General features: G+C 50.4%; 1 protein-coding gene across 1 annotated transcript in view; it reads right to left on the reverse strand.

Annotated features, from left to right (window-relative positions):
- Positions 1 to 20,833, reverse strand: part of LOC115550748 (filamin-C-like) — a 56,605-nt gene extending 35,772 nt beyond the window's left edge. Inside the window, 35 exon segments of the mRNA XM_030366034.1 lie at positions 8 to 36; positions 38 to 87; positions 871 to 1,199; positions 1,639 to 1,801; positions 2,792 to 2,826; positions 2,828 to 2,905; positions 2,907 to 2,961; positions 3,366 to 3,963; positions 4,548 to 4,810; positions 5,118 to 5,235; positions 5,335 to 5,504; positions 5,632 to 5,722; positions 5,868 to 6,028; positions 6,259 to 6,382; positions 6,985 to 7,128; positions 7,856 to 7,956; positions 7,959 to 7,968; positions 8,066 to 8,265; positions 8,369 to 8,476; positions 8,479 to 8,498; positions 8,641 to 8,767; positions 9,450 to 9,587; positions 10,393 to 10,512; positions 10,694 to 10,894; positions 11,206 to 11,368; positions 11,461 to 11,538; positions 11,689 to 11,807; positions 11,988 to 12,141; positions 13,387 to 13,442; positions 13,445 to 13,465; positions 13,468 to 13,482; positions 15,282 to 15,530; positions 19,974 to 20,133; positions 20,135 to 20,200; positions 20,202 to 20,833. Of these exon segments, the coding sequence (XP_030221894.1) occupies positions 8 to 36; positions 38 to 87; positions 871 to 1,199; positions 1,639 to 1,801; positions 2,792 to 2,826; positions 2,828 to 2,905; positions 2,907 to 2,961; positions 3,366 to 3,963; positions 4,548 to 4,810; positions 5,118 to 5,235; positions 5,335 to 5,504; positions 5,632 to 5,722; positions 5,868 to 6,028; positions 6,259 to 6,382; positions 6,985 to 7,128; positions 7,856 to 7,956; positions 7,959 to 7,968; positions 8,066 to 8,265; positions 8,369 to 8,476; positions 8,479 to 8,498; positions 8,641 to 8,767; positions 9,450 to 9,587; positions 10,393 to 10,512; positions 10,694 to 10,894; positions 11,206 to 11,368; positions 11,461 to 11,538; positions 11,689 to 11,807; positions 11,988 to 12,141; positions 13,387 to 13,442; positions 13,445 to 13,465; positions 13,468 to 13,482; positions 15,282 to 15,530; positions 19,974 to 20,133; positions 20,135 to 20,200; positions 20,202 to 20,342 (4,655 nt within the window). The 5' untranslated portion in view covers positions 20,343 to 20,833.
- Between the last annotated feature and the right edge of the window lie 3,167 nt (positions 20,834 to 24,000).

Genomic DNA, 24,000 nt, shown 5'->3' on the forward strand with positions numbered 1-24,000 from the left:
GGAGTACGGGCCGTCCTGGCCGGGGGTGTAATGGACCGGTGTGAGTCCCATCGCCGTTGTTCTTGACGCCCACGGGCTCAGCGGTGCCTGTTGGACAGTTACAGAGCAGCACGAGATGAACCCGCCGTCACACCGTTCATATCCCCTTTCTTCTCAGAGCAGAGCACTTTCTACCTGCCGTGGGTAAAACTGAAGAGCTATTATTGGGAGTGTAACTCGTAAGAAAGGCCACAGCCATACGTGAGTCAGCGGAGTAAAATTGTCTGTTCGAGTATCCGTTTAGAGTTGACTGGGGCCTTGGCTCATCCGTGTGAGCCAATTGAGATTGTAGCCCCGGCCGGGCTGCTCTCAGGGCAGCTTTACTCTGATTGGATCAGGGAAATCTAATCTTGCCTGTCAATCACAGGCAAGCGGGGCGAATTTTTGTTTGTTCAGTTTCAGAATCGTTATCTCTTCTGCTCCTTCTCTGCTCTCTCTGGTCCCCGGCTCTCGAATCCTGGCTACAGCCCCATTAACTCTGCCCACCAGCCCCCCCCCCCCCCCCCCCCATCCACAGCAAACGCGTCTCTCACATCCTAGCCGCAGCCTCTTTAACGCTGCCCCCGCCATAATGGATGCCTCCGACGAATATGCCAGATCTTTTGGCCTAGTAAGATCTCCAACAAGGAGGTACGCCTGAGATGGCACCCCCAGGCAAAAGAAAACCTGGGAGAATCACGGGGAGAGGCCCAACACGCTGCCAGGGACCAAATGCAACGGAGAGGGCTCACTGAAGCCTTCTGTCCCATAGGGGACGAAGAAGAGGAGTAGCAGTAGTAGTAGTAGTAGCCCCCCCCCCCCCCCCCACCAAAGCAAACGCGTCTGGCTGACCTGTCGGCCCGTAGAGCTTGACGTCGAGGGGCGCCTGGCCGGCCTTGGTGCAGTCCACCGTGAAGCTCTGGGGGACGTGGGCCCTCACGCCACTGCCCAGGCCGGGGCCCGAGCACTTGACCTTGGTGGGGTCCACAGGGTCTCGCACGGGCACCCGGAAGGGGCTGCCGGGGATGGGGTGGCCCCCGTAGGTGATGTTGACGTCGTAGTCCCCGGCGGTGAAGGGGACGTACTCAACGCTGCAGCTGCCGTCCTTGTTGTCCTTGCAGGACATCTTGGACTCCGAGGCCCCCTCCACGGTGAGGCCCAGGCCGCCAGTACCGGCACCCCTGCGAGGGAAAGCAACCCGCCACAACGTCAACGTAAGGAAATCATTCAGCGTCACGGTGACAACTGTGTTCATGTGGAACCTGGGTAGCCCCATCGTTTTACAATGCCACACCTTTCAAAGTTCAAAGTTCAAAGTCAGCTCTATGTCTATTCCAAAATGTGTCCGAGGCAAATGCAATAAGTAGAAAGGGATAATATTTAGTAAAATGAAATAGTAATCATTGCAATAAATACATTCTAAATAGTGCATGCAACAACATACATGGGCAATTTATAACTAGGTCAATGACACTGCCAGAGAATGTAATTATAAGCATTCGTAAAGAAGTATCTGTGTCAGCATCGGTCGAAGCTTCGCCACAACACAAATCCCTATCATGAAAGACTAGCAAGCATGGATATTCATTCCACGCTTCGACACCGGATCCGGGCCAGCACCTGGTCTCCACCGTGAAGCAGTTGGCCTTGTTGGTGACGCCTCCCTCCAGTCCCGGGCCGTAGGCCCTCACCCGGGTCGGGTCGCAGCCCTCCACCACCGACACCCTGAAGGGGCTCTTGGGCACGGCCACGTCATCGTACAGCACCTCGATCAGATGCATACCTGCGCAAACACAGACACGTCACACACACACACAAACACACACACCAAACACACACACACACAAAGACACAGACAAATCAGCTTGATCTCCTGCTTGTCAGCAGCTCAGTCGGCGGATCTGACTTCAGTGTGCCGAGTGCTTTGAATCATAGGCGTAGACAAAGTTGCTGAGAGGAAGAGTAAACATCTGTTTGTTTATCGATGATTCCGCCCTCAGGCCACCAAATGGCTGGCGGGTACGAGGGATTACATCTGTTTTCCGTCCGCCATTGTGACGAAGGCGCTCGTCTTCTGACAGGCCTCTCCTTAGGCTGGCGTGCCAGAATGCCAGCTTCAGAGGTGTGATATCAGAGCGAGCGTGGTGGCAGAAAAGTGCTCTGATCTCACTGCTTTGCTATAACTCCCTATTAATATCCCCCTATCGTTCCTGCCCTTCGCTAGACACTGGTGTGTGTGTGTGTGTGTGTGTGTGTGTGTGTTGTGTGTGTGTGTGTGTGTGTGTGTGTGTGTGTGTGTGTGTGTGCGTGTGCGTGTATGTGCAAGCGCTCACATCTCACATACCTGACTTGTTAAGAGGTTCTGTTCCAGAAGGGGACCTATTTATAAAACAGGGCCCCGACTCTCTCTCTCTCTCTCTCTCTCTCTCTCTCTCTCTCTCTCTCTGTCTCTCTTTATCTCTCTATCTCCACTCTCCCTGTATGTGCCTCTCTCTCTGTGCCCTCATTGCTCCGCTGCATCATTCTGTATTTATACCCCCATCATCCCCCCCCCTCCGCCCGCCTCATGCCCTTAATGGCACCCCAGGACAAACACCTGTTGTCAGTGTCTGTCATTAAGCCGTCTCCCAACAGCATAATAAACGGTGTGGAATAAAATGCTATTTCAATCTTCCCCTTCCCCCATTTCAATATGGTTAAATCCCTGTTTGCCCTTTATTCATCCCTGCACCAAAGGCTACCCCCAGCTCCGCTCTGCGTCGCTCGTTCTCACCGTCCTCGAAGGCCGTGTACTCCACGCGGTAGGTCCGTCCCCTTATCGGTGACGAAGGTCTCCGTGCTGCCGCCGGACGGGTTGATGACGTGCACCTGATGCGGCCGCCGCCCGCTTGCTGAGGGCGCGCGTGTCCACGATGAAGTGGGTGGTGACCTCACGCAGCACGCCTGGAAGACGACAAGGGGGGGGGGGGGGGGGGGCTTTAGGTTGTTGTTGACGAAACCGTGGTGATTAAGGTAAACGTGTCGTACGCGTCGTCGTGGTGATCGGAGTCACCGCAGTTATTGACGTTACCGTGGTTATTAACATGAAAGTGTTTGTGCACGTAACCATGGTTATTAACGTTACCATGGTTCCTAACATGAAAGTGGTCGTTTGCGTAACCGCGGTTCTTGACGTTATTAATTATGAAGGTGGTTATTGACATAACCGTCTGTGTTATCGTTACCGTGGTTATTCCCTAAGTAGTGACCGGAGCCCATTGCATGCACGGCTAGCTCTCCAGCCAGTTAGCCCCTTCAGCTAGCAGCTGAGCAGGTCAGTGGTTGAGGCCCGCGGGTCTCAGCCTTACCTCTGGGCTCCACCCCTGGGCCGTACACCTTCACCCCGCTGGTGTCCACGGCGGGCTCCACCTGGATCACCTTGGGGCACTGGGGGATGACGCCGCCGCCGTACTTGACGGTGATGGTGTGGGCGCCGTGGAAGGGCGGCGTGTAGCTGACGGAGAACGTGCCCTCCGCCGTCTTCTGGACGCGGACCTCCGCCTTGGCGCCGCTCTCCGACACGATCTCGATGGTGAGCTCCGCCTCCCCGGCGCGGGAGCAGTCCACGGTGAAGGAGGCCTGCTCCCCGGCCCGCGCCCGCTCCAGGCCGGGCCCGTAGGCCGTCACCTTGGCGGGGTCGAAGGCAGGCCGCACCGCCGCCTTGAAGGGGGAGCCGGGGACGTGCTGCTCGGCGAACAGGATGTTGATGTCGTACTCGCCCACCACGGGGGGCAGGTAGGTCACGGAGCACGTGCCGTCCCCGTTGTCACGGCACTCGAGCTTGGCCTCGCAGGGCCCCTCGACGGCCAGGCCCAGGCCCCCGGCGCCGGCCCCCAGGGTGTCGATGGTGAAGAAGGCCGGTTTACCCACAATGCCGCCCTTCAGACCCGGGCCGTAGGCGCGTACCTGCGATGAAAAGACGAATACAGTTCTAGTGGGTTTCTTTGTGTTTTTTTTAACCATTTCTTTACTTCTGCCTTTGTGTCATTTTCTTATTGGGTCTTTTTGTGTTTTGTGTAATTTAGACATTTAAACACTAAATGCAAGTAGAGAGTGCCAAACTGTATTTCATTGTGTGATACAATGACAACTCCTTGAACCTTGTAGGCTAGATGGGATCGGTTTCGACGGCGTTGCAGGAGAAAGCAGCGCAATCATGAGGAGTATAGTACGCTCGTTGGGGACAGGAACTGTAAGACTTGGTTATGATTCAACATTGACGCAAGGGGGGTTTACGGCCCCATAACGTCCTTGCGTCCATCGCAAGGGCCTGACGTGCGCCTCCCAAAAATGTTGACCTTGTGTCGAGGCGCAGCAGCGAGGGCTGTGATTGGACCGCTAATGTAAACCCGGCGCAGAACCAAAACAGGTTCACGACTGCGTTGAAGCGCGTGCGTGGTCATTGGGTCGCGTCGACGTGGAACCATAACAAAGCCTTAAGACTTGCCATGGTTTGACGGGCCGTGTTCTTGGGTTTCTACTCCACCTACCTTGGAAGGGTCCCCAGGCATCACGCCCTCCACGCCGAAGGGGCTTCCCGCCACCGGGTGTCCGTCGTAGCTGACCTCCACCTTGTACTGGCCCTCCTCGGGGGGGATGTACTTGACGCCGTGCGTGCCGCCGGCCTTGTCCGACTCCGTCTTGCATGGGATGGGTCGGCCCGAGGGCGAGGTCATCTTCACGCCGACGTTCCCCTGGCCGCCGGCCCCCTGGGAGTTGACGGTGAACTCCTGGTCCTTCCCGACCTCCACTTCTACGGGGGCCAAACAAACAGTTCAGTTCAGTCATTGAAAAACCCTCCTCTTCAGTGCAGGGTTTTGGAGAGCCCCTTTAGAGACTGTAGTTGTGATGGAGTGCTTTAAAAATAGACGACGACTCGATGTGGACTTCGCATCGAGCACACGAAGTCCGTAGAACATACAGTGTTTGGATTACGCAACGCGTCCTGCCAGGTACAAGCCCACACGATTTCCCCTTTGCTTGTGTTTAAATTCTGCAACGATGACTTTGTTCTAAGTTTTGTATTGCACCTCAATTAAAGAAAAAAACGAATAACTCACTCGTATCAAGTCCTTCAACTTTGATCTTGCTGAGGTCCAGGGCAGGGGCCACGGAGATGTGGAAGGGGCCCTTGGGGATAGGGTCCCCTCCGTGGGTCACAGAAATCGCCATGTTGCCCTGGAAACGCACACACACAAGAGAAAGAGGAAGAGTTGAGCACCGGCATCATCATCGGCCTCACGCCCCAAAAGTCCTCCCGTCCAGAGAGGCGCCCACCTGCTGCAGAGCGGTGTACTTGACCGTGAAGGAGTAGTCGTGGTTGTCGATGATCTCAAAGTCCCGCACGGCCTCTCCGGCGCCAGAGACAGCAAAGTGCACCTCTGGCCTGGCCTTTCCCGCTCCCTTGGTGTAGATGGTGAAGTGTGTCGGCGCGCCCACCTCCACTCCTGCCGGCCGTGCACAATCACATTGTCAGCCTCGCTAAAGGTCACCGTTAAATGTTAAATGCGTCATGATATTTCGGGGGGGGGGGGGGGGGGGGGGGTATGAAAGAAGGAAAGAAGCGCGCCTCACCTGTCTTGTTAAGGCCGGGTCCTTCCGCCCGCACCTTGCCCGCGTCATGGGAAGGATCGACCTTGACTTTGAACGGACTCACAGGGATTTCCTGAAGTGGAGAAAATCCACAGAAGCGTGGGGGGGTGGGGGGGGGGGTTAAGAACATGACAAAAGAATTGCGAAGTGAAAGGCTCCCTCAGCACAATCGCCCCGGTCGTGTATTTTTGACGGGAGGAGTGGTTTTCTTTTATTACCTGGTCAGCAAACAGCACCATTATGGTGTAGCGGCCAGCCCCGGGCGGAGTGTACTTGACAGTGAAGGTGTCATTGTCGTTCTTGATTATGTCAAAGTCGATGTCGGCCTCGGCAGGACCGACCACTCCCGGGGCGCACTTGATCCCAATGCTGATATCCCCTAGCATCAAACAGGTCACAAAGAGAGCCGTTACTAACAGGGGGATCCACCTTAACGGCAAGAATGCAAAGAGGAGCTTTCCCCGATTCGAACTGCAAATCATGATTCAGCGCATGAATCCCCGAGCCTCTCTGCATGTGCCCGGCGCATCCTAGCAAACGTGCATTCATAAATATATTAATAAGCGGCAGGGAGAGATGTTGCGCGTGGCCGTCCCGTGGGGGGCGTACCTTGGCCGGCGTCGCCGCAGTCGACGGTGAAGTAGGTCGGCTCGTTGGCCTTCAGGCCGCTCTTCTCCACGCCCGGCCCGTACACCTTGACCTTGTCTGGGTGACAGCCCTCCCCCACTAGAACCTGATGGGTGCACACCGGGAGTCAGAACAACAAGCAATCCCGCCGGAGCAGAACGCGCTCCTTCATCAGGTGGAGAGCGCCGTGCATTATCATATTTTATTCATTATTATAATTAATTATGTGGGAAAGTAGTTTTAATTTTGAGTCAGACATTAAGGTATTCGTGGGGATGTGTGAGTGGGAGATATTAAAGTCTGAGTGGGTGTGTGATTGTGTGTGTGTGTTGTGCGCGAATGTTTGTGTCTGTTTATGTAAATTAAATCTATGTTGCAATTGAATGTGTTTGATTGCATCCATGTCTTTCATCACAGAGTGTGTGTGTGTGTGTGTTTTTGTGCATAGATGTGAATGACTGTGTGGGTGTGTGTGTCTGCCTATGCTTGGGTGGTTGTGTGCATGTTTTTGCATGGAATGCGCATCTCCATTTGTGTGTGTATGTGTGTGTGTGTGTGTGTGTGTGTGGTGTGTGTGTGTGTGTGTGTGTGTGTGTGTGTGTGTGTGTGTGTGTGTGTGTGTGTGTGTGTGTGTGCGCGTGTGTGTGTGTGTGTGTGTGTGTGTGTGTGTGTGTGTGTGTGGGGGACCATTTGTAAACGTCCACCTACCCTGAAGGGGCTGTTGGGCACGTTGACATCGCCCCAGCTGACGATGATGGTGTGTTTGATGGGCTTGCTCGGCGTGTACACGCAGAGGAAGGTCCCATCGCCCTTCTCATTGATCTGGATGTCGATAGTGCAGCCCTGCGCATCCTACCGTCGATAGAGCACATGTCACCATTACACGTGTCATCAGCCCCATGTTTTTAATTAGAAAGGGCTGTCTGGCTCCAACCACCCCCCCCCCCCCCCCCCCCTGCCTCCCCCCTTGCCAGAACCCTAACGAGATGCCTAGCATCTACATGCTCCTAAATGTCATGTATTCAGTAGATTATATTATCTGCATTCCTCCTCGAGATTCCTTCCTTGCTGATTAAGGGAGGTTTTTCTTGACCCTTCGGGGGCATTGCTCTGGCCTGGTCCTACCAGACTCTTGTACTTAATTTCATTTGCACAGAGAGTCTGGCCTCTCTATTGACAAACGTTAACTCGAAGGCGGGTGTCTGTTGAAGTTTAACACTATTGGATCTGCCCAGTGCAACTCTGGATCTGGCATAACCAACAATCGCTAACGTTTGAGTACCACTCAAACTAGCACAACCTCAACGTCATTGTTCTCAGCCACTCCCTCTGTTCGCTGATTGAACCGGCAAAATATGTCCAGAGAAAACCCGCGAATATACCGCAAACCAGACGTAGTACTGAAGGGAAGAAAACTGAGCGGAAGCAGAAAGGCGGGTGGAGCCAGGCTAGCTTTGGTCAGGGGGGGTGTCATAAATATTTGCGGGTTAAGCCCTTTGAGACTGTAATGGTGATTAAGGGCTAGACAAATAAATGTAATATAATTGAATTGATCAAAGCGTTCAGTGCATATCGCTACCTGTGCGTAGATTTTGAGGTGGCCCTTCCCTGCCATGCGCGCATCGATGGTGAACTCTGTCGGTTTATTCACGACGACGCCGGTCGGCCGAAGACCAGGTCGAAGGCCTTCACCTGCAGAACAAACAACAACAAACATGTCATGTCTGGGTGTGTTTGTTCTGTGTGCGTGTGTGATCAGTGTCACAAGGCGAGGAGGGGCGGGGCTTACTTTCTCAGGGAAGACGTCGTTGGCGGCGGGGAGGATGTGGGCCATGAAGGGGCTGTCCTTGATGTCCTCGTCGTCGCAGATGACGTGCACGGCATAGTCGCCGGCCTCCGTGGGCCAGTAGCGCACGTCGCAGGAGCCGTCGCCGCGGTCGTCGCATTCGATCTTGGCCTGGGACGGCCCCTCGATGGAGAAACCTGAATGAAAAAACGAGAAAAACGTTCAGCCTTCTCCGAACTCCCTCTCGACCTTCATCGTGTTTTGATGTGCCGTCGTAGGAGGAGGACGTGGAGACTCACCGAGAGTTCCCCACCTCCGTGCCGATGGCCTCGACCACAAAGTCGCCGATTTGCCGACCATGGCCGGTCTTCAGGCCCGGCCCCCAAGCCCGGACCTTCTGGAAGCCGGCTTCCAAGCCACCTCCACCACGAACGGACTGCGGCGGAGAAGGTAAACAAACGCCACTCGGGTTGGTTTCTCTGAACTCCTCAATGGCAAGTATGGAGAGTGATGCTAGGCCTTGCTGACGAAAGGCCGGTTGCTATGGTGAAGTGGGTGCTGGTATGCGGCAGTCTTACCTGCGTGGGATGGGCTGCCCCCCCCAGGTGATGGTGACGGTGTATTTACCCGGCTTCAGGGGGACATAATCGCATTCATACACTCCGTCTCCCACTTCCCGCACGTTCACTTTCTCCTCGGTGTCTCCTATAGACACGGAGAAATTCCAGCATCAAATAGATGCCTGCAGAATGCTCAAGTATCTAGCCGTGCTGGGGGTTGTGTGTGTGTGTCTGTGTCTGTGTGTGTGTGTGTGTGTGTGTGTGTGTGTGTGTGTGTGTGTGTGTGTGTGTGTGTGTGTGTGTGTGTGTGAGTGTGTGTGTGTGTGTGTGTGTATCTGTATTCTGTTTTATCACAAGGACGCCTGTGTGCAAGCCTGGAGACATCTGGATTCCGGCAGAAAAGACGGTGAGTTGAGGGAGAAGGAGAGAGAGAAAGAGAGAGAGAGTGGGTAGTGGAATAGAGAAAAAAGAGAGAGAGAGATAGAGAGAGAGTGTATAGCAAGAGAGAAAGAAAGAGAGAGTGTGGATAGCGATAGAGAGAGAAAGAGAGAGAGCAAGCGAGCGAGAGGCAGGGATAGAGGGAGAGAGAATGAGAGAGAGAGAGCCAGAGAGAGAGAGAGAGAGAGAGAGAGAGAGAGAGAGAGAGAGAGAGAGAGAGAGAGAGAGAGAGAGAGAGAGAGAGAGAGAGAGAGCAAGCGAGCGAGAGGCAGGGATAGAGAGAGAGAGAGAGAGAGAGAGAGAGAGAGAGAGAGAGAGAGAGAGAGAGAGAGAGAGAGAGCCAGAGAGAGAGAGAACAGACATGAGGAGCCTGCGACTGCATCCCTCACCCGGTCCTTTGACTGAGACCTGTAGCTCCCCAGGGCCTGCTCCCTTGGTGAACACACGGAAGTCCGCCACCTCCTTCATCCGGACCCCTTTAGGCTGAAGGCCCCGGCCTGTGGCTCTGCAGATGCTGGGGTTCATCGCTGCAGGAGGATGGAGGAACAGTGGAAGACATCAGTGACCCCGAGAAACACTAACTAATGGCAGGCCACTAGACCCAGCGGTGGTGGCTAGTTGCACAGAGTTTGTCTTGTTTATATAGGGTTTAAGGGTAGCCACTGAGCCAAGGGAAGTTGACTAGTCATTGAGGCAGGATAGACTAAAGATATAATAGCGATAGCAAACACAGAACTTTATGCAGCAGATAAACTGTTTTGCAAGATGCTTGAGGGAAAGGTCGACACAGTACAAATAAATGAAAGTTGTTTTTTTTCATTTTATGTAAGCGTACCTCAAGCCATTCAATGGTTGGAAGATGTAACCACTTGAGGAAGGCAGATATTGAGCCAGCAGTTCAGTTCAAGGCTGTGCATAGTGTATGCCGGCACTCAAGGATATGTTTACTGCATACACTGAATAATGCAGAGTTGGATGCGAAAACCGACTTGCCGCAAAGAACAACAACAGCGCATTTTGGAGGACGGCAGGCGTTGGGAGATAAATACACAACATCCGCGGCATTTCTCGCAGAACTGACAACAACATGAACAAAAATATTGCACAAAATAACCCATCACTTAAGCACGGCCCGACCGAGGACCACTCAAACCGGGGGATGCTGTAGCCTAGGCAACGCAACAGAGCAGGCCAAGGAAGCAGAGAATCAGGGTCAGGTGACTCATAAGACACGGCGCTAGCAGCACGCCGCTAGCAGCACGGCGCTAGCGTAGGAGCTACGGGGAGGGGGGGGAGCTGGTCTAAGCACCCGCCGTAGCTGACCATACTAACTTGGTCGACCCGCCTTGGGGGCGAGAGGCCCCTTGCCGCCCTTTGCGCCGGAGGAGGGGCGCACACTGACTGAGGGGATTATTTTCACGGGCACTCCGGGGGGAGGAGCCACGGGCGGAGCTAGAAAAACCACAAAACAACAACATAGGAGAGAGAGGGTTATGGACCAGCAGTGGCCGTCCCTGAGGGGGGGTGACGAGGGGGTGACGGGGGGGCAGATCGACCGACCCCACCACCACAACCTGCTGACTGCGGTGCTCGGTTCTGGGGGTGTCAGCGCTAGCAGCAACGGGCGGCTCACCTTCTGCGATGTTCACAGTGAACGGGCTCTTGGGGATCTCCTGGCCGGCGAAGAGCACGTGGATGACGTGCGGGCCCTGCAGCACGGGCCGGTAGGTGCAACGGAAGACGCTGTCGCCCTTGTTCTCCAGGACGAGCTCCACCGTGTCTTTCTTGCCCTGGGGGTCGATGACGACCACGCTCACGTCCCCGTTGCCGGCGCCTGGGGGCGGAGGAGGAACGGGGATGGACGTCAACAATGGACGAGGACAACAGCGGCGCTTGACCCACTCAACGGTGGAAGGACCAGATCGCCTTTCTGTTTGGTCTGGTTTTTATATGGATTGTATTTACTAACCCTTCCTTTATACAGGTGTGTATATTTTTAAATTTATAATAACAATTATAATAATTATATTCTTATTATATTATATACTAATGTATATTTTACAAGAGAGGCTTTGCCATTTAGGGCAACTTGCAACGGTCGCAGTTCCCTCTGTGTGTTGGAGGTGTTTCTCTAGAGAACCTCACCAGCTGTGTAGATGTCAAAGTAGGTTGGTTTGTTGGCCACGTTGCCCGTGGCGTCCAGGCCGGGCCCTCTTGCGTGGACCTTGCTGGCATCGCCCATGGTCTTCGTCACGTTCACTGTGTACGGGCTCTTGTCAATGTCCTGCCCCGCAAACAAAACTTTCACCTGTAGGGGGAAGAGGTCGCAAAAGGGACTTAATATTGGCCATTAACTGGAGTCGATTGGAATATGACCTCCATGGAGGGCTCGCTACATACCCTGTGGACCCCCTCCACCTTGGGTGTGTAGGTGACGGTGTAGGTTCCGCTCTTGTTCTTGACGGGCTTCACCTTCGCCTAGATAACGAGGGGTGACATTCCAACATTCAAAACATCCACAAGCCCCCTATATATAGCCTGCATGTTTATTTATTTGGGGCTCTGTGTGATTTAGGGCAGCAGCTGCTTTTAGTGGCCATGATGTCTGAATCTGTGCCATGTAATCACCTCTTCCTTGTAGCCCTCGGGATCCTCAACGTACACCAGGACCTCCCCACTTCCTGCTTCCTGTGTGTCCACGGTGAACACAGCTGGCTGCAGCACAGTGTTGCCATGGGGCTCAATACCTGGAATATGAAGCAGCAGCAGAACTACGTTAAGGAGACGGGCAGGGAGACCGTCTGGTTTGAGAAAAACAAACCTTGGCTGGCTTATGTGCAAATGTGCAGGATATTGAGAAATAATGTGCTTGGCACTTAAGCAAGGTTCCTCCACCGTTCCAGCATGATTAGTGAGCACCCAGACACCCACCGGGTCCGAAGCCTTGGCCTTGTCTGGGAACAGTTGCTTGTTCTTCAGGGGAGCTCCAGGCTTCAGCTTAGCCTTGGGGAACTGGGAGAGGTAGGTCATGACTGAGAGCTCATCCACATTCGGGTCCACGATCTCCTCTGGAGCGATCACCTTCACACGGAGAGACAAGGAATGGGTTGTTATACTGTATACTCTGTATGCTCAGGCTGTGGCAAAGTTAGTGCTTTTGTATACTGTGGGGTACACATATATTAAACTTCTTGCAGGGCCTTTATCCAAACCGTCTTTAATAAACTAGTTTGCATTGGCCGGGTGTAACATTTCAAATAAATATTCTGTAAATTCTCAGTAATATAATGCACTCACAATATAAATGTAAAATGCTTAAGGGAAGCGAGCTTCCCAGTTAAAAACAATAGACAGGAATATGAATTTCGATATTAAAATATTCCTACATTCAAGATAAACAGTACTGAAGATCTCCACTGTTGAAAGGGAAAGAAAGCCTTTTTTAAAGAAGGTTGTAGGGCTGCCCTCAAGATGAACCAATACACATGAACTGCAACACCCAGACACCGAGCATATATTCGGTAACACCGCGAATGAAGTTTCACTTTTACTTCTACTTTCGCTTTCCCTTCACGCCCGAACCCAGAGCAATGGATTAGATGGAGAGGGAGGACGCCATTCATTTGATTCCTCCATGCCTGACTCCTTTCTATCTTTCCCTTGCTCCTGTTTTCTCCCTCCTCCTCCTGTCTGTCACACAGTGGGTGTAAAGCCTCCTCTCTCCTGGTTATATTTATCACCAGGACAGCAGGGTGGAGCGCGGGTGCCCTCAATAAGCCTGCCAAGGGGATTTAGCCCCAGCCGAACCCTCACCTCACGTCTCCTTTACAGCCCCCGGCAACAATCCAGGGCCCCGCTGGTCCGCTGAGCCATAAAATATGTTCCAGACTAATCCCACCAATGTCATACCTCACAAAGGATAGCTATACTGCCCCTCGTTGTCTTGGACCAAGAAGAGATAAATTAGATACCGCGGCACTGCAGCTCACTCCCATTTGATAACCTTAAGCGTGAAGACGCATTGAAATATTATGATGATGACAGATGATGAATATTTTTGTGATTCTGGGGTTGGATTTTTTCTTAGGAAGCATTGGATGCTTACCAATCCTGAATAGGTTTATGCATGCCTTGTTTCTCTTGTACTTCAATCATGGTTTACACCTTTGGACGGTTTGGACTTGTAGATCATACTTGAACATAATATTTCAGGGGTCCATGCTCCAAGCTGCCATAATCCCCTCTGGCGCCTCATTCAAAGCTCACCAACAGACGAGGTCTGTGGGTCAAAGCAGGTTGCGTCGGTCCCATGGCGGTGTGTCCTACCTGCGGCACACCGAGCCAGTCATCAGCCTGCTGCATGGCCTCCCGGGCGTTCTCCATGGCTGGTTAGGGTCCCAGTCGCCCAGCCAGGACACAGACCTGCCGCGAACAAGGAGAGAACACGACTCTCGTTCAATGCACACAATCCGATACAAAATGCTGCCAGAGCTATAGGAAGCATTGAAACACCTAATGAAAGCCGCCGCGGAGAGCATTATCTGCTATCGGGCCAATACGGTCACTCCACTGCTGCCAGCAACGCCATCGACAGCCAACACATTTCATTACCTGTATCCCCCCCCGTTCCCACCCGGTGGATTCGCACCACGTTATATCTCTCTCCGTTCTGTTTGTTTGTTCGTTTGAAATGAATAACAGTGCACGGACCCGGACACAACAACACCACCGCGGCTAAAGTTGTTAGCTAGAACGCTCTGGGGATAATGCCTAAATTGGATTAGCGTTAGTGATTCCGGCTGAGTTGTTTTACTCGAGAGAGAGCCAGGAACATGATAGGACACTGTTGTGTGATTAATGCGTGATTGATAGTATTGTTAAAGAGAAGAAAGAGCTGTCAGGGATTTTATAAACGGTGCGGATTGTACCACATTTATCTTGGTAAATATGCCAGAAGCAGTGGTCACAGGGTAGGTCTGGCCCGGCCATGCGATCAATCACCGACACAAATCAATGGTATTGGTTGTTTGCTGGGAAAGGATCTGGTCTCTGTGCCTCACTTACGCTGCAAACAGCATGTACTCTAGGCATTTAATGTTATGTTTATTATCAGGTCCTCCCTGATTCGGATGTCCCGAGTTATGTCTGAACGATTCTGGTATCCCGACAACAAAGAGGACACAGCTTTCTGTCGTTGTTCCTGTGGTCCTGCAGCAGCTGAGGGGGTGACCTTAAGACTAACATGCCTTTTATGGCGAGTGTAGCTGAGCAGGCTCCTGTTGAGCGCACTGTTGGGCTCCTGAAAACAAATAGTTTACGTTTCACACAGCCCCGTCCTTAACCGCCGTCTCCCGCTCCTCCGCCCCATCTCCGCGGAGCAGCTAAGCGCTAGCAGAGGCTTCTCCGTGCTTTGGGATGAGAGAGGAACGCCGCTCACACTGGCACCCTCGTTAAGACCGCAGATGTCAAACTTGACGCCTTCGTCTATCCGAAGGGGCGATATATTTTTCAGAGGCGGAGCCCAGCACCCCCCCCCCCCTCCCTCCCCCACACCCCCCTTCCCCTCCCCCCTTCCCCTCCCCCCTTCCCCTCCCCTCCGTCACCACCACCACCGATACAGCAGAAGGGAAGGAATGGTGTCCAAATTTGGGGGTGTTGCGGCGTGGCGAGACTGTAAACATTAAAGGCGGACCCCGGGGGCCCCTGTGCCCGGAGACAGAGGCCAGCGAGAGCATCAGTCATTGTGCAGCAGCTGACATTGTGGGATGTCCCGGGGCTTATGTCAGCAGATGCCGCCTGATACTACCTGCTGCTGTCTGGGTCTCAGGGGTTGGGGGGGTTAGGGGGGTTGGGGGGGGGGTGTTGGGTGAGGGATTACGCTGGCTGAAACCCGAAGCTGGATATGTGTGACTGTGCGTGTGTGTGTGTGTGTGTGTGTGTGTGTGTGTGTGTGTTTGTGTGCGTTCCTGTGTGTATGTGTGTACGTGCCGGCCAAAAGACATACATCAGTCATTAAAGTTATGAGAGGGGGAGAAGACCCCCCCCCCCCCCATGTTGTGATAACAGGCTACCATAGCAACCAAGGCAATTGTCGTCTGACGAGCGCAAATTCCACAAGTCAGCATTTGGGTCGAGTGACTCACTCACTCACTAGCTAAAGTTAATGCTAACGCTAATGCTAACGCTAATGCTAACGCTAATGCTTCACCAGGGGTCCTTACCGGGAGCGCAGTTGTCCACCAGGGCGCCCAGGGCCTTGCCGTCGTTCCAGTCGCGGTGGAAGTTTTTGATGGGTAACTGGGGCACCTTGTTCTGGATCCAGCCCAGCAGACGCTGCTTGGGGGTCAGCTTCTTGGCGTCCTCGTCCTCCTCGTCCTCCCACATGGGCATGGAGATGGAGTAGTGCAGGATGAGCGTCCAGATCATGCCGAGGATCAGCTTCAGGTTCCCGTCCACGATGGCTTTGCTGTCTACAGCGGTGCAGGGAGCGAGGAGGAGAGGAGTCAGTGGAAACCGAAAAGAAAACCGCCGCCCTCGGGCCAGACATTGATTGATGTGTTGTCATATGCCCTTACCAGTAGAGTTCTCAGGATTCTATGTCTACTTTAACACTAATTGGAGGCAGAAAACGTGGAATAGACCAAAATATGGCCGATATGGAGTACGGGTGGCGATTACAGCGCAGAGCGTTCAATTTTTTGTCCTCTCTCTCTCTCTCTCTCTCTCTCTCTCTCTATCGAGCCTTATCTGATTTGTTTCTGCATCGCTCAAACTCAGGCAAACTACTGTGTTAAAGTAAATAAAGCAATCGTGACTGATTGACTGCTGAGATGACAAGCACACCACCATCACTCCTCTCCATCTGACTCTCTCTCTCTCTGTCCCTCTCGCTCTCTCTCTCTCCCTCTCTCTCTCCCTCCCTCCCTGAGACAGGCCCCTGGCTGGGCGGCCATGACACCCTGTCATCCAGGCACAGTGGATAGCCGAGGAGGGGGTGACAGCTGGAGATGTGTGGAAATGGAGCACATCTCGCCATAAAACAACACTTGAATTACAATTACCTGCCGCCCGTCCGACGACAGGCGGGGGGCCACCAAGCCGACATTGATTTGTGTTTTTTTTGGACACTGCGTGTTCTCAGATGGCTGCGTGGAGAGCTGTAGCTTTGCATGATGTATGCACCCAGCCTATGATTAATTCACTGTGATTAAAACACTTCATATCATCTTACGAGTGTGTGATCCACGGGTGAGCCTGTGTGCAGCACAGAGTGAACGAAAGAGAGATTGTGTGAAAGAGTGATGGAGAGAGAGAGAGAGAGAGAGAGAGAGAGAGAGAGAGAGAGAGAGAGAGAGAGAGAGAGAGAGACAGATTGAGAAAGAGATTGACACAGAGAGATAGAAACAGAGATAGACAGAGAGAGATAGACAGAGAGAGAGAGAGAGACAGAGAGAGAGACAGGGAGAGAGATAGAGATAGAGAGAGAGAGAGAGAGAGAGAGAGAGAGAGAGAGAGAGAGAGAGAGAGAGAGAGAGAGAGAGACAGGGAGAGAGATAGAGATAGAGAGAGAGAGAGAGAGAGAGAGAGAGAGAGAGAGAGAGAGAGAGAGGAGAAGAGAGAGAGAGAGAGAGAGAGAGGACAGGGAGAGAGATAGAGATAGAGATAGAGAGAGAGAGAGAGAGAGAGAGAGAGAGAGAGAGAGAGAGAGAGAGAGAGAGAGAGAAAGAGAGGGAGAGACACAGAGACACACAAAGAGTGAGAGAGACAGAGAGACACACAGAGAGATAGAAACAGAGATAGACAGAGAGAGATAGACAGAGAGAGAGAGAGACAGAGAGAGAGAGAGAGAGAGAGAGAGAGAGAGAGAGAGAGAGAGAGAGAGAGAGAGAGAGAGAGAGAGAGAGACAGAGAGACAGATTGAGAGGGAGAGAGGAGAGAGACAGAATGAGAGAGAGAGAGAGAGAGAGAGAAGAGAAGAGAGAGAGAGAAAGAGAGAGAGTGAGAGAGATAGAGAGAGAGGAGAGAGAGAGGGAGAGAGCGAGAGATAGAGAGAGAGAGAGGAGAGGGAGAGAGGGAGAGAGAGAGAGAGAGGAGAGAGAGAGAGAGAGAGAGAGAGAGAGAGAGAGAGAGAAGAGAGAGAGAGAGAGAGAGAGAGGAGAGAGAGAGGGAGAGATGTTTGACCGAGGCTGTGTTTCTCTGTGTCAGCAGAGGGCTGGTCCAGTACGCTGTGGGTGTGAGTGTGAGACAGGGCCTGGCAGGTGTCCCTGGTCTGACAGTGGTGTGGGTTCACCAGTCTGCCTCTCAGAGGGCAGCTGTTGGGTCAAGCAATCTCTCATAATAGTCCCTGGTCACCAAAAAGATTGTTGTGCGGCTAAGTTTAGTTTGGTTGACTGGTTGTGACGAAAGGAAGGACTCAATGTACTGGTATTGGATATCGCCCCATTTCTAATATAGACTATCTCTATGAATCCTACAATAAAAAGACAAGATGCTTTTCAAGCATTTACAATTATTATTGTATGTATATGATTATATTGTAATTGCCAAACTATCAGTCTATGGATAGGATCAGTTAATAAGCAACACCTGGCTCCTATACATGAATACAAACATATTATTTTTGAGTCAGAATTGGAACTCAACAAATGACAGAAATGTAACTCTGTGTCCCGGCTGCAGCTGTGGCGAAATGATCTCGGGTGGCCCGAGTGTGTTTCCTACTTCAGTGAGCCTGCAACTGCAGAGGGGTGACTCTCACACACGCCGCAGGTGCCCACTCTCCAACTTAATGTGAACACACTCGAACCCCCCACTCCCTCTCCCCCAGAACGATGCCTGCACTGCGGGCTGAAGTCCGAGCACAAACACTACAAAAAACACTGTAAACACAACCACACACACACAGACACACAGTGACCTTGACGACCCCTCCTCACTCTCACCCCCCCCCCCCCCCCCCCTCAACCCCCCCCCTCCCATAGCCACAATCTCCCCCTTCCCGCCCACCACCACCACACCCACCACCACCACCACCACCATCACCACCACCACCCCACTGCACTCAAAGCTTCGGCTATACCGGGAATTTCACCCAAGGGTGGGAGGGTCATCAGTCACCGAAATAGAAACTTACTCTTGTCGAAAATTTTAATAACCTTCCGAGCACATGAAATATAAGGCCCAGGATTTCCATTAGCAGTCATAATTCTTCCATCTACAATATTGACCCATTAGTTACATCATAATGCTGTTAGGGACCGCTTGCATTTTGTGTGCTGTTTCTTCGCTCAGTTAACAGAAGAAGGAAAAAAAACGTGCTCAGGAAGCTACATGTATTGGCTTTACCTGCTGTGTGATACTTAGAGTATCTTAGAAATACAGCAACAACCACCCCACCTGATGCAGCTCACACTACAAACTTTACATCCATTATCAATAGGAACGCAGAAGGGAAAACGCCTGGGAGAAAACCAAGGCTCTTCCTCAGATACTAAATCTAAATCTGAATCTAGGGTCACAGTTCGGTTAGGACACAAACAGCTATCCTTAAAAAATAGCACCGACCCGGGACAAGCAACGAGAGGTGAATGCTGAACACACTCAGAGCTTAAGACTCCCTCTATCTACTGTATCTACTGCAGCTGGAGCCTACATTATGTAAGGATCGGCCATGCTCCTATGGGTAACAGTTGTGTAACCGCTGAGCACACACAGTGGAGGTAGAGCGCTGAATGTAGTGTGGAGGTCCATTCAGCATGCATTGTGTGTGCGGAGCGCTGACATGCTACCCGGTACCCCCCCCCCCCCGCCCTCAAGGAGCAGGGCTGATCCGTCTCCATCGTTGGAGAGGTTGAAGTGCTGCTGGCTGTCTTGGAGCGTGCACGGCCCCAGACAGGGACGTGCACGCTCCATGGCTCCTGGCCTGACACCAGTGACCTTCAGTCACTTGATTAAGAGGTGTGGAAATGGGCATCTATGTGTGTGTATGTGTGTGTACGTGTGTGTGTGTGTGTGTGTGTGTGTGTGTGTGTGTGTGTGTGTGGTGTGTGGTGTGTGTGTGTGTGTGTGTGTGTGTGTGTGTGTGTGCGTGTTAGTATGCAGGTTTTTGTGCATGCACTTTGTGTGTGGTCGTGTACTATCTCTGTGTTATCAATGTGTGCACGTGCTCTATATGTGTGTGTGTGTGTGTGTGTGTGTGTGTGTGTGTGTGTGTGTGTGTGTGTGTGTGTGTATGTGTGTGTGTGTGTGTGTGTTGTGTGTGTGTGTGTGTGTGTGTGTGCGTGTGTGTGTGTGTGCGTGTGTGTGTGTGTGTGCCTGCGCGCCTTCTTTTTTGTAAACAGGCGTGCAAGATTGTGTCTCTTCTCATTAGCCACAGTCCCACTGAATTCCAGCCCACTTTGTCACGGCAGCACCGACAGGGTCTACTAACGTGTGGTTAGTTGTGGACGCTGGAACGGCCCCGGCTCTGACACGGGTTGCAGTCTCTCACCTCTGCACTAGGACCTTTCAATGAGCTGTTGACCCAGTGCAATGCACTTTACCAAGCCGATGGGAAATAGAATGACGACGAGAATGATGATGGAGGGTTTGTGATTATGCAGTGTACAAGGTTAGGCACTGTAATTGTTTAGCAATCACCTTGTATTAGGGATGTATAAGGCTTTTATGATAGTTATACCGGAAATGATATACATAAATATCATAGTTATTATTGATTATTATTTGTATATTATCTTGTTATTATAACAGGCTTTATTCAATTATTCCTATTGTTATTTTATATTTTATTATAATCATAATGATGTGAACATGAGCATGATTATTTCAATGAACTTTAAAGCCAAAACCCAGTTCATTGTCTCATAGTCTCACACGTGCTTTGTTACCACACACAGTTTAGTTTCACTACTTACCGATTGATACCAGTTTGATATGTTCCCTGTCCAGGAACTCAAGTGCCACTGAAACATTTTCCAGTTTCATTTGTCGAAAGTTAGGTCCTGATGTGATGCTTTCTGTACATTTCTTCTGACTCAGGACCTCCAGGAGGGAAATTAGTTTCAAGCCATCGCCCAAAATCCCGCTGGAGGTCGTTGATGTTCTTGCTGACGCACTTTAGGTGCTCGTTGCACCACCTGGTTGAAAGTGTTCTGCTGGATCTTCTTCCACGGCGCGTCTTCCGCGAGGTCCTTCTCCGTGGCCGGCATCTCGTCGTCCTCTTCGTCCCCAAACTCCTGGCTATACTGTGGAGGCAGTTGGTCGTCGTAGTTATTGCTCATCATGATGGCGTTTCCGTGTCCACTTTTTATACCGGAATGAATGGGGACCTATGTAGTGAAATGATGCGCCCCGCCGCGCGACAGAAAACTTTGACAGGCAGACGAGAAAAAACGCGCTCCCAGGAAAAGTTCAAAAACTTGGCGGAGTTTAAAAAGCAGGCGAGACACTTTTCGCGTGGATTTGCGAAGAAACTTCTTCTGTCAAGTCAGTGATGGATTAAATTATCCGGTTTACAATCTGCAGGGCAGCTGTTGTTCCGTTTTTTTTTAATTGCAGTCTCTTGACAAATGTAGTCGCGGGTTCCTAATACATGCCCGAGAAAAGAATGTCGCTGTTTGAAAAAATAAGATAGAAAATAGCTTCGGGTCAGGTGAATGATCTTCAACTGTTTCCCAATGGTCAACAGCGCAGAGTGGTGAACTCGTTTAAAACTTGAATGGCAAGAAGGGGCAATGCAAGGGTTTTTATAAAGGCCCTCAAACTCCGTCACACTTATCATATTACAATGCCATTACTACGATCATAGACTATTCTCATATCCATTAGCGTACCGATCAGGCTCTGCATTGGTCAAGACTTTAAGATGGGGGGCGTCGATTGGTCAGAAACTTTCAGCGCAGCAGTTGTGACAGCGCGTGTTATTTTTAGGCGCGCTTATTTCGGTGACAGGGGGGGGGGGGGGGGCATGACTTCTTGTTGTAGATGTGTCATGCCACCGTTTACGGGATTGGCGATCAAGTAGTTGAGCAAAGACAAGCCGATGACACGAGTGTCGTGGTAGAATCAGCCTGCGTCGCAACTATGTAGGCCTACACACTTTGAGTGGAATAGAATTGAACCAACTATATGCAGTGAGGCACTATTGGTTAACATGACCAGATACTGGTAAATTTGGCTCTAGCAGCGTGAGCAGGCAAGGAGAAGGTGAGAAGGGAAGAACATCTCGAAACATGAGGTCATTATGATATGACTTCATGCTTTTCTGTTATCTGCCACCTCTGGGAGAAAAGGGATCGCGTTTTCCGTGTTGTTGACAAGATGCAAAAGAAGGTCACAGCTGTGTTTTAGTCTCATGCCTACTGGGGGATATGTCAGCTAGGTCTTCGGTATGTGACATCCAGATGTTAACATTGAGCAGTGACATTCTGCGCAACAACAATAGCGCATATGAATGGAGCCTATGGCATAGGTCTAGGCCGAGAGACATAGGCCTACATTTAGGGCATATAACAGACACTTTCATCCAAAGCGACGTTAACCCCGTATACAACAAAGATAGGATAAGATGATTCACAATGATAAGTAGGCTACTATTTTTAAATGCCAGGACGTACAACATAAAATAAGTGTTTACATTAAGTGCCAGGACGTACAATATATTTAGGCTATATATATATATATATATATATATATATATATATATATATATATATATATATATATATATATATATATATATATATATATATATATAATTGAATTTACACAATTTAAACGCCAATTAAAAAGATGTGTCTTTGAATTCATTATAATAAAGTAGGGTAGAGAGTGCAGTGTGGAAGGTTCCAGTGATCCCCAAACGTCTGCCTAACTATAGATATCCTTGAGCAAGATGCCTAATCGCTATCTTAATGCCTTAATGACTTCACTTCCCAGTCACTTGGGATCAAAGTGTCTCCTAGATGACTAGTTTAATACGAAACATATGTTCAAAAGTCTTATTCAACAACCAAATACTTTTGTAGACATAATTAAGGTCTGACCTGTATCGAAAAATATGCTTATTAACTATTTCAGTCAAATGAAGACAATTATAATTGGTTACAGGGGCTTTGACTATCACAGCCTATATGGTTCTGAGTTCAAACCCTAATAATCGAGACCTGTTACGCATAACCTGTCGAGCAAACCCTAAAACATGCTCATATATCATGAAAAACAAACAAACTGGAGAGATAAATGACCTGCTAAATTGCAATTACAATTCAGTAGGTCAAAACGCCATGTAAACACGAAATCACAGTGCGTGTGAGTGACCAGGTTCTTGGTGAGGAGGTTGTCATGGCAGCCCGGTGTTGTGACTCAGCAGCGAATGTCAAGGCTCTGACGACGGCGCAGACTGCAGGAGCGGACCGTTCCTCAGCGCGCCGCCCGAAGGTAAGAATAGCGGTTACGCACCGGGGGGGAGCATGCGCAGCATTCCCCCGGCCAGACGGGACAGGGCTAGGGTTTCCTCCGTTGATCCTCGCGCTGAGGAAGAACATATCGAATGTTCCAGGTTTTATTTTGAGTCCTACTCAAATGAAGTATGCCAACAGGGAATTATGTTGTGAACAAAATAAATCACTTTTTTTTAATTATAGTAGTATTTATGTATTAGTAGTAGTAGTAGTAAAGCAGTATGACTTAGTAGTGGTAGTAGTAGTTGTAGTCGTAGCAGTAATAGACCTTGTAGTGAGTTGAACACAGCTGCAATCAACAATCTTCAAATATAACTTATTCAAGCTTAATTAATATAAATCAAATACACTGTTAAATATGATCACAGATCCTTAAGAAGGCAATATAATGCCTTTTTTCTATGAAATTATTTTGTATTCATAAATAATCTAACATGACCTAAATGTAATATCAAATTCACAGAAATAGTCAATGTTTTGTTATTATAATCATTCTATTACTGCTAATGAGTGAATCTAACTCTTAATTCGAAGGATCTAAACCAAATCATTGGTATTCATGAACATAGCCTTCCTCAGTAGCAGAAGAGACATTCACAGCTCTGACTGGAGGGATCCAATGAATCGAGTTTAACTTTGCATTAAATTGTCTATGGCCTATCATTGTGAACAGTCCAGTAGGCAGCGCAAATGCCAGGCTGACAAATAACACATTTCCAAACAATTAGCTCCAAATAAGTGAACTATGAGTCCTGCGGTGGGGGTGGTAATGAGGTCATTTAGAGGTTCCCGTTAGTGGGGGTGAGTCCCACTGGCGTCCCTGCCTGTGCTCAGAGTTTAAGACGTGGCCTAGTCCGGGTCGTAAATAAAAGGAGTAATATGAAGCCAAGAGTGACAGACACGACATCACTCAGCTATGGCTGCTAGGGACTTCATGAATGGGAGTTCCTTGTCACCTTAACCCTTTCCCCCCCCCAGGTTTTGTAAGACCTGGTGAGGTCACCACTCATAAACAGAAAGAAGCCAGACATCATGTGTGGGCAATGGGTATATTTATTCTCTTGAAGTCATTCGTCCTACAAAATAGACCTCCAGGTAACAAAATAGCCACGACTATAGATTGAGAACGACAACACTATCCATATCAACGATATAAGCGGATAGAGTGGCAAGCCAAGGAACATTGAATGTCTTCGACCCCTTGAAAAGGATGGATAATTAGTTTTACAGTAAACAAAGGAGTAATGTGGAGTACGGTTGTGTTTTAGTGGTTAAACGACCTGTTGCATTCACTGGAAGTTGAGCCTCATTTGCAAGCTCACTGATTTAGTGTGAAGTGTATTCATTTTTAAACATTGACAATCATTCCAGCTTGAGTAAGGTCATCAAAGTAAGGGATTCCACCGCATGTAGAATAAGTTACACATTCTAAGCATGCAAAATATTCCAATATAATATAGATCTATGTAATAAACATATT

The sequence above is a fragment of the Gadus morhua genome, chromosome 9 (assembly GCF_902167405.1).
Source record: "Gadus morhua chromosome 9, gadMor3.0, whole genome shotgun sequence".
Taxonomy (NCBI): domain Eukaryota; kingdom Metazoa; phylum Chordata; class Actinopteri; order Gadiformes; family Gadidae; genus Gadus; species Gadus morhua.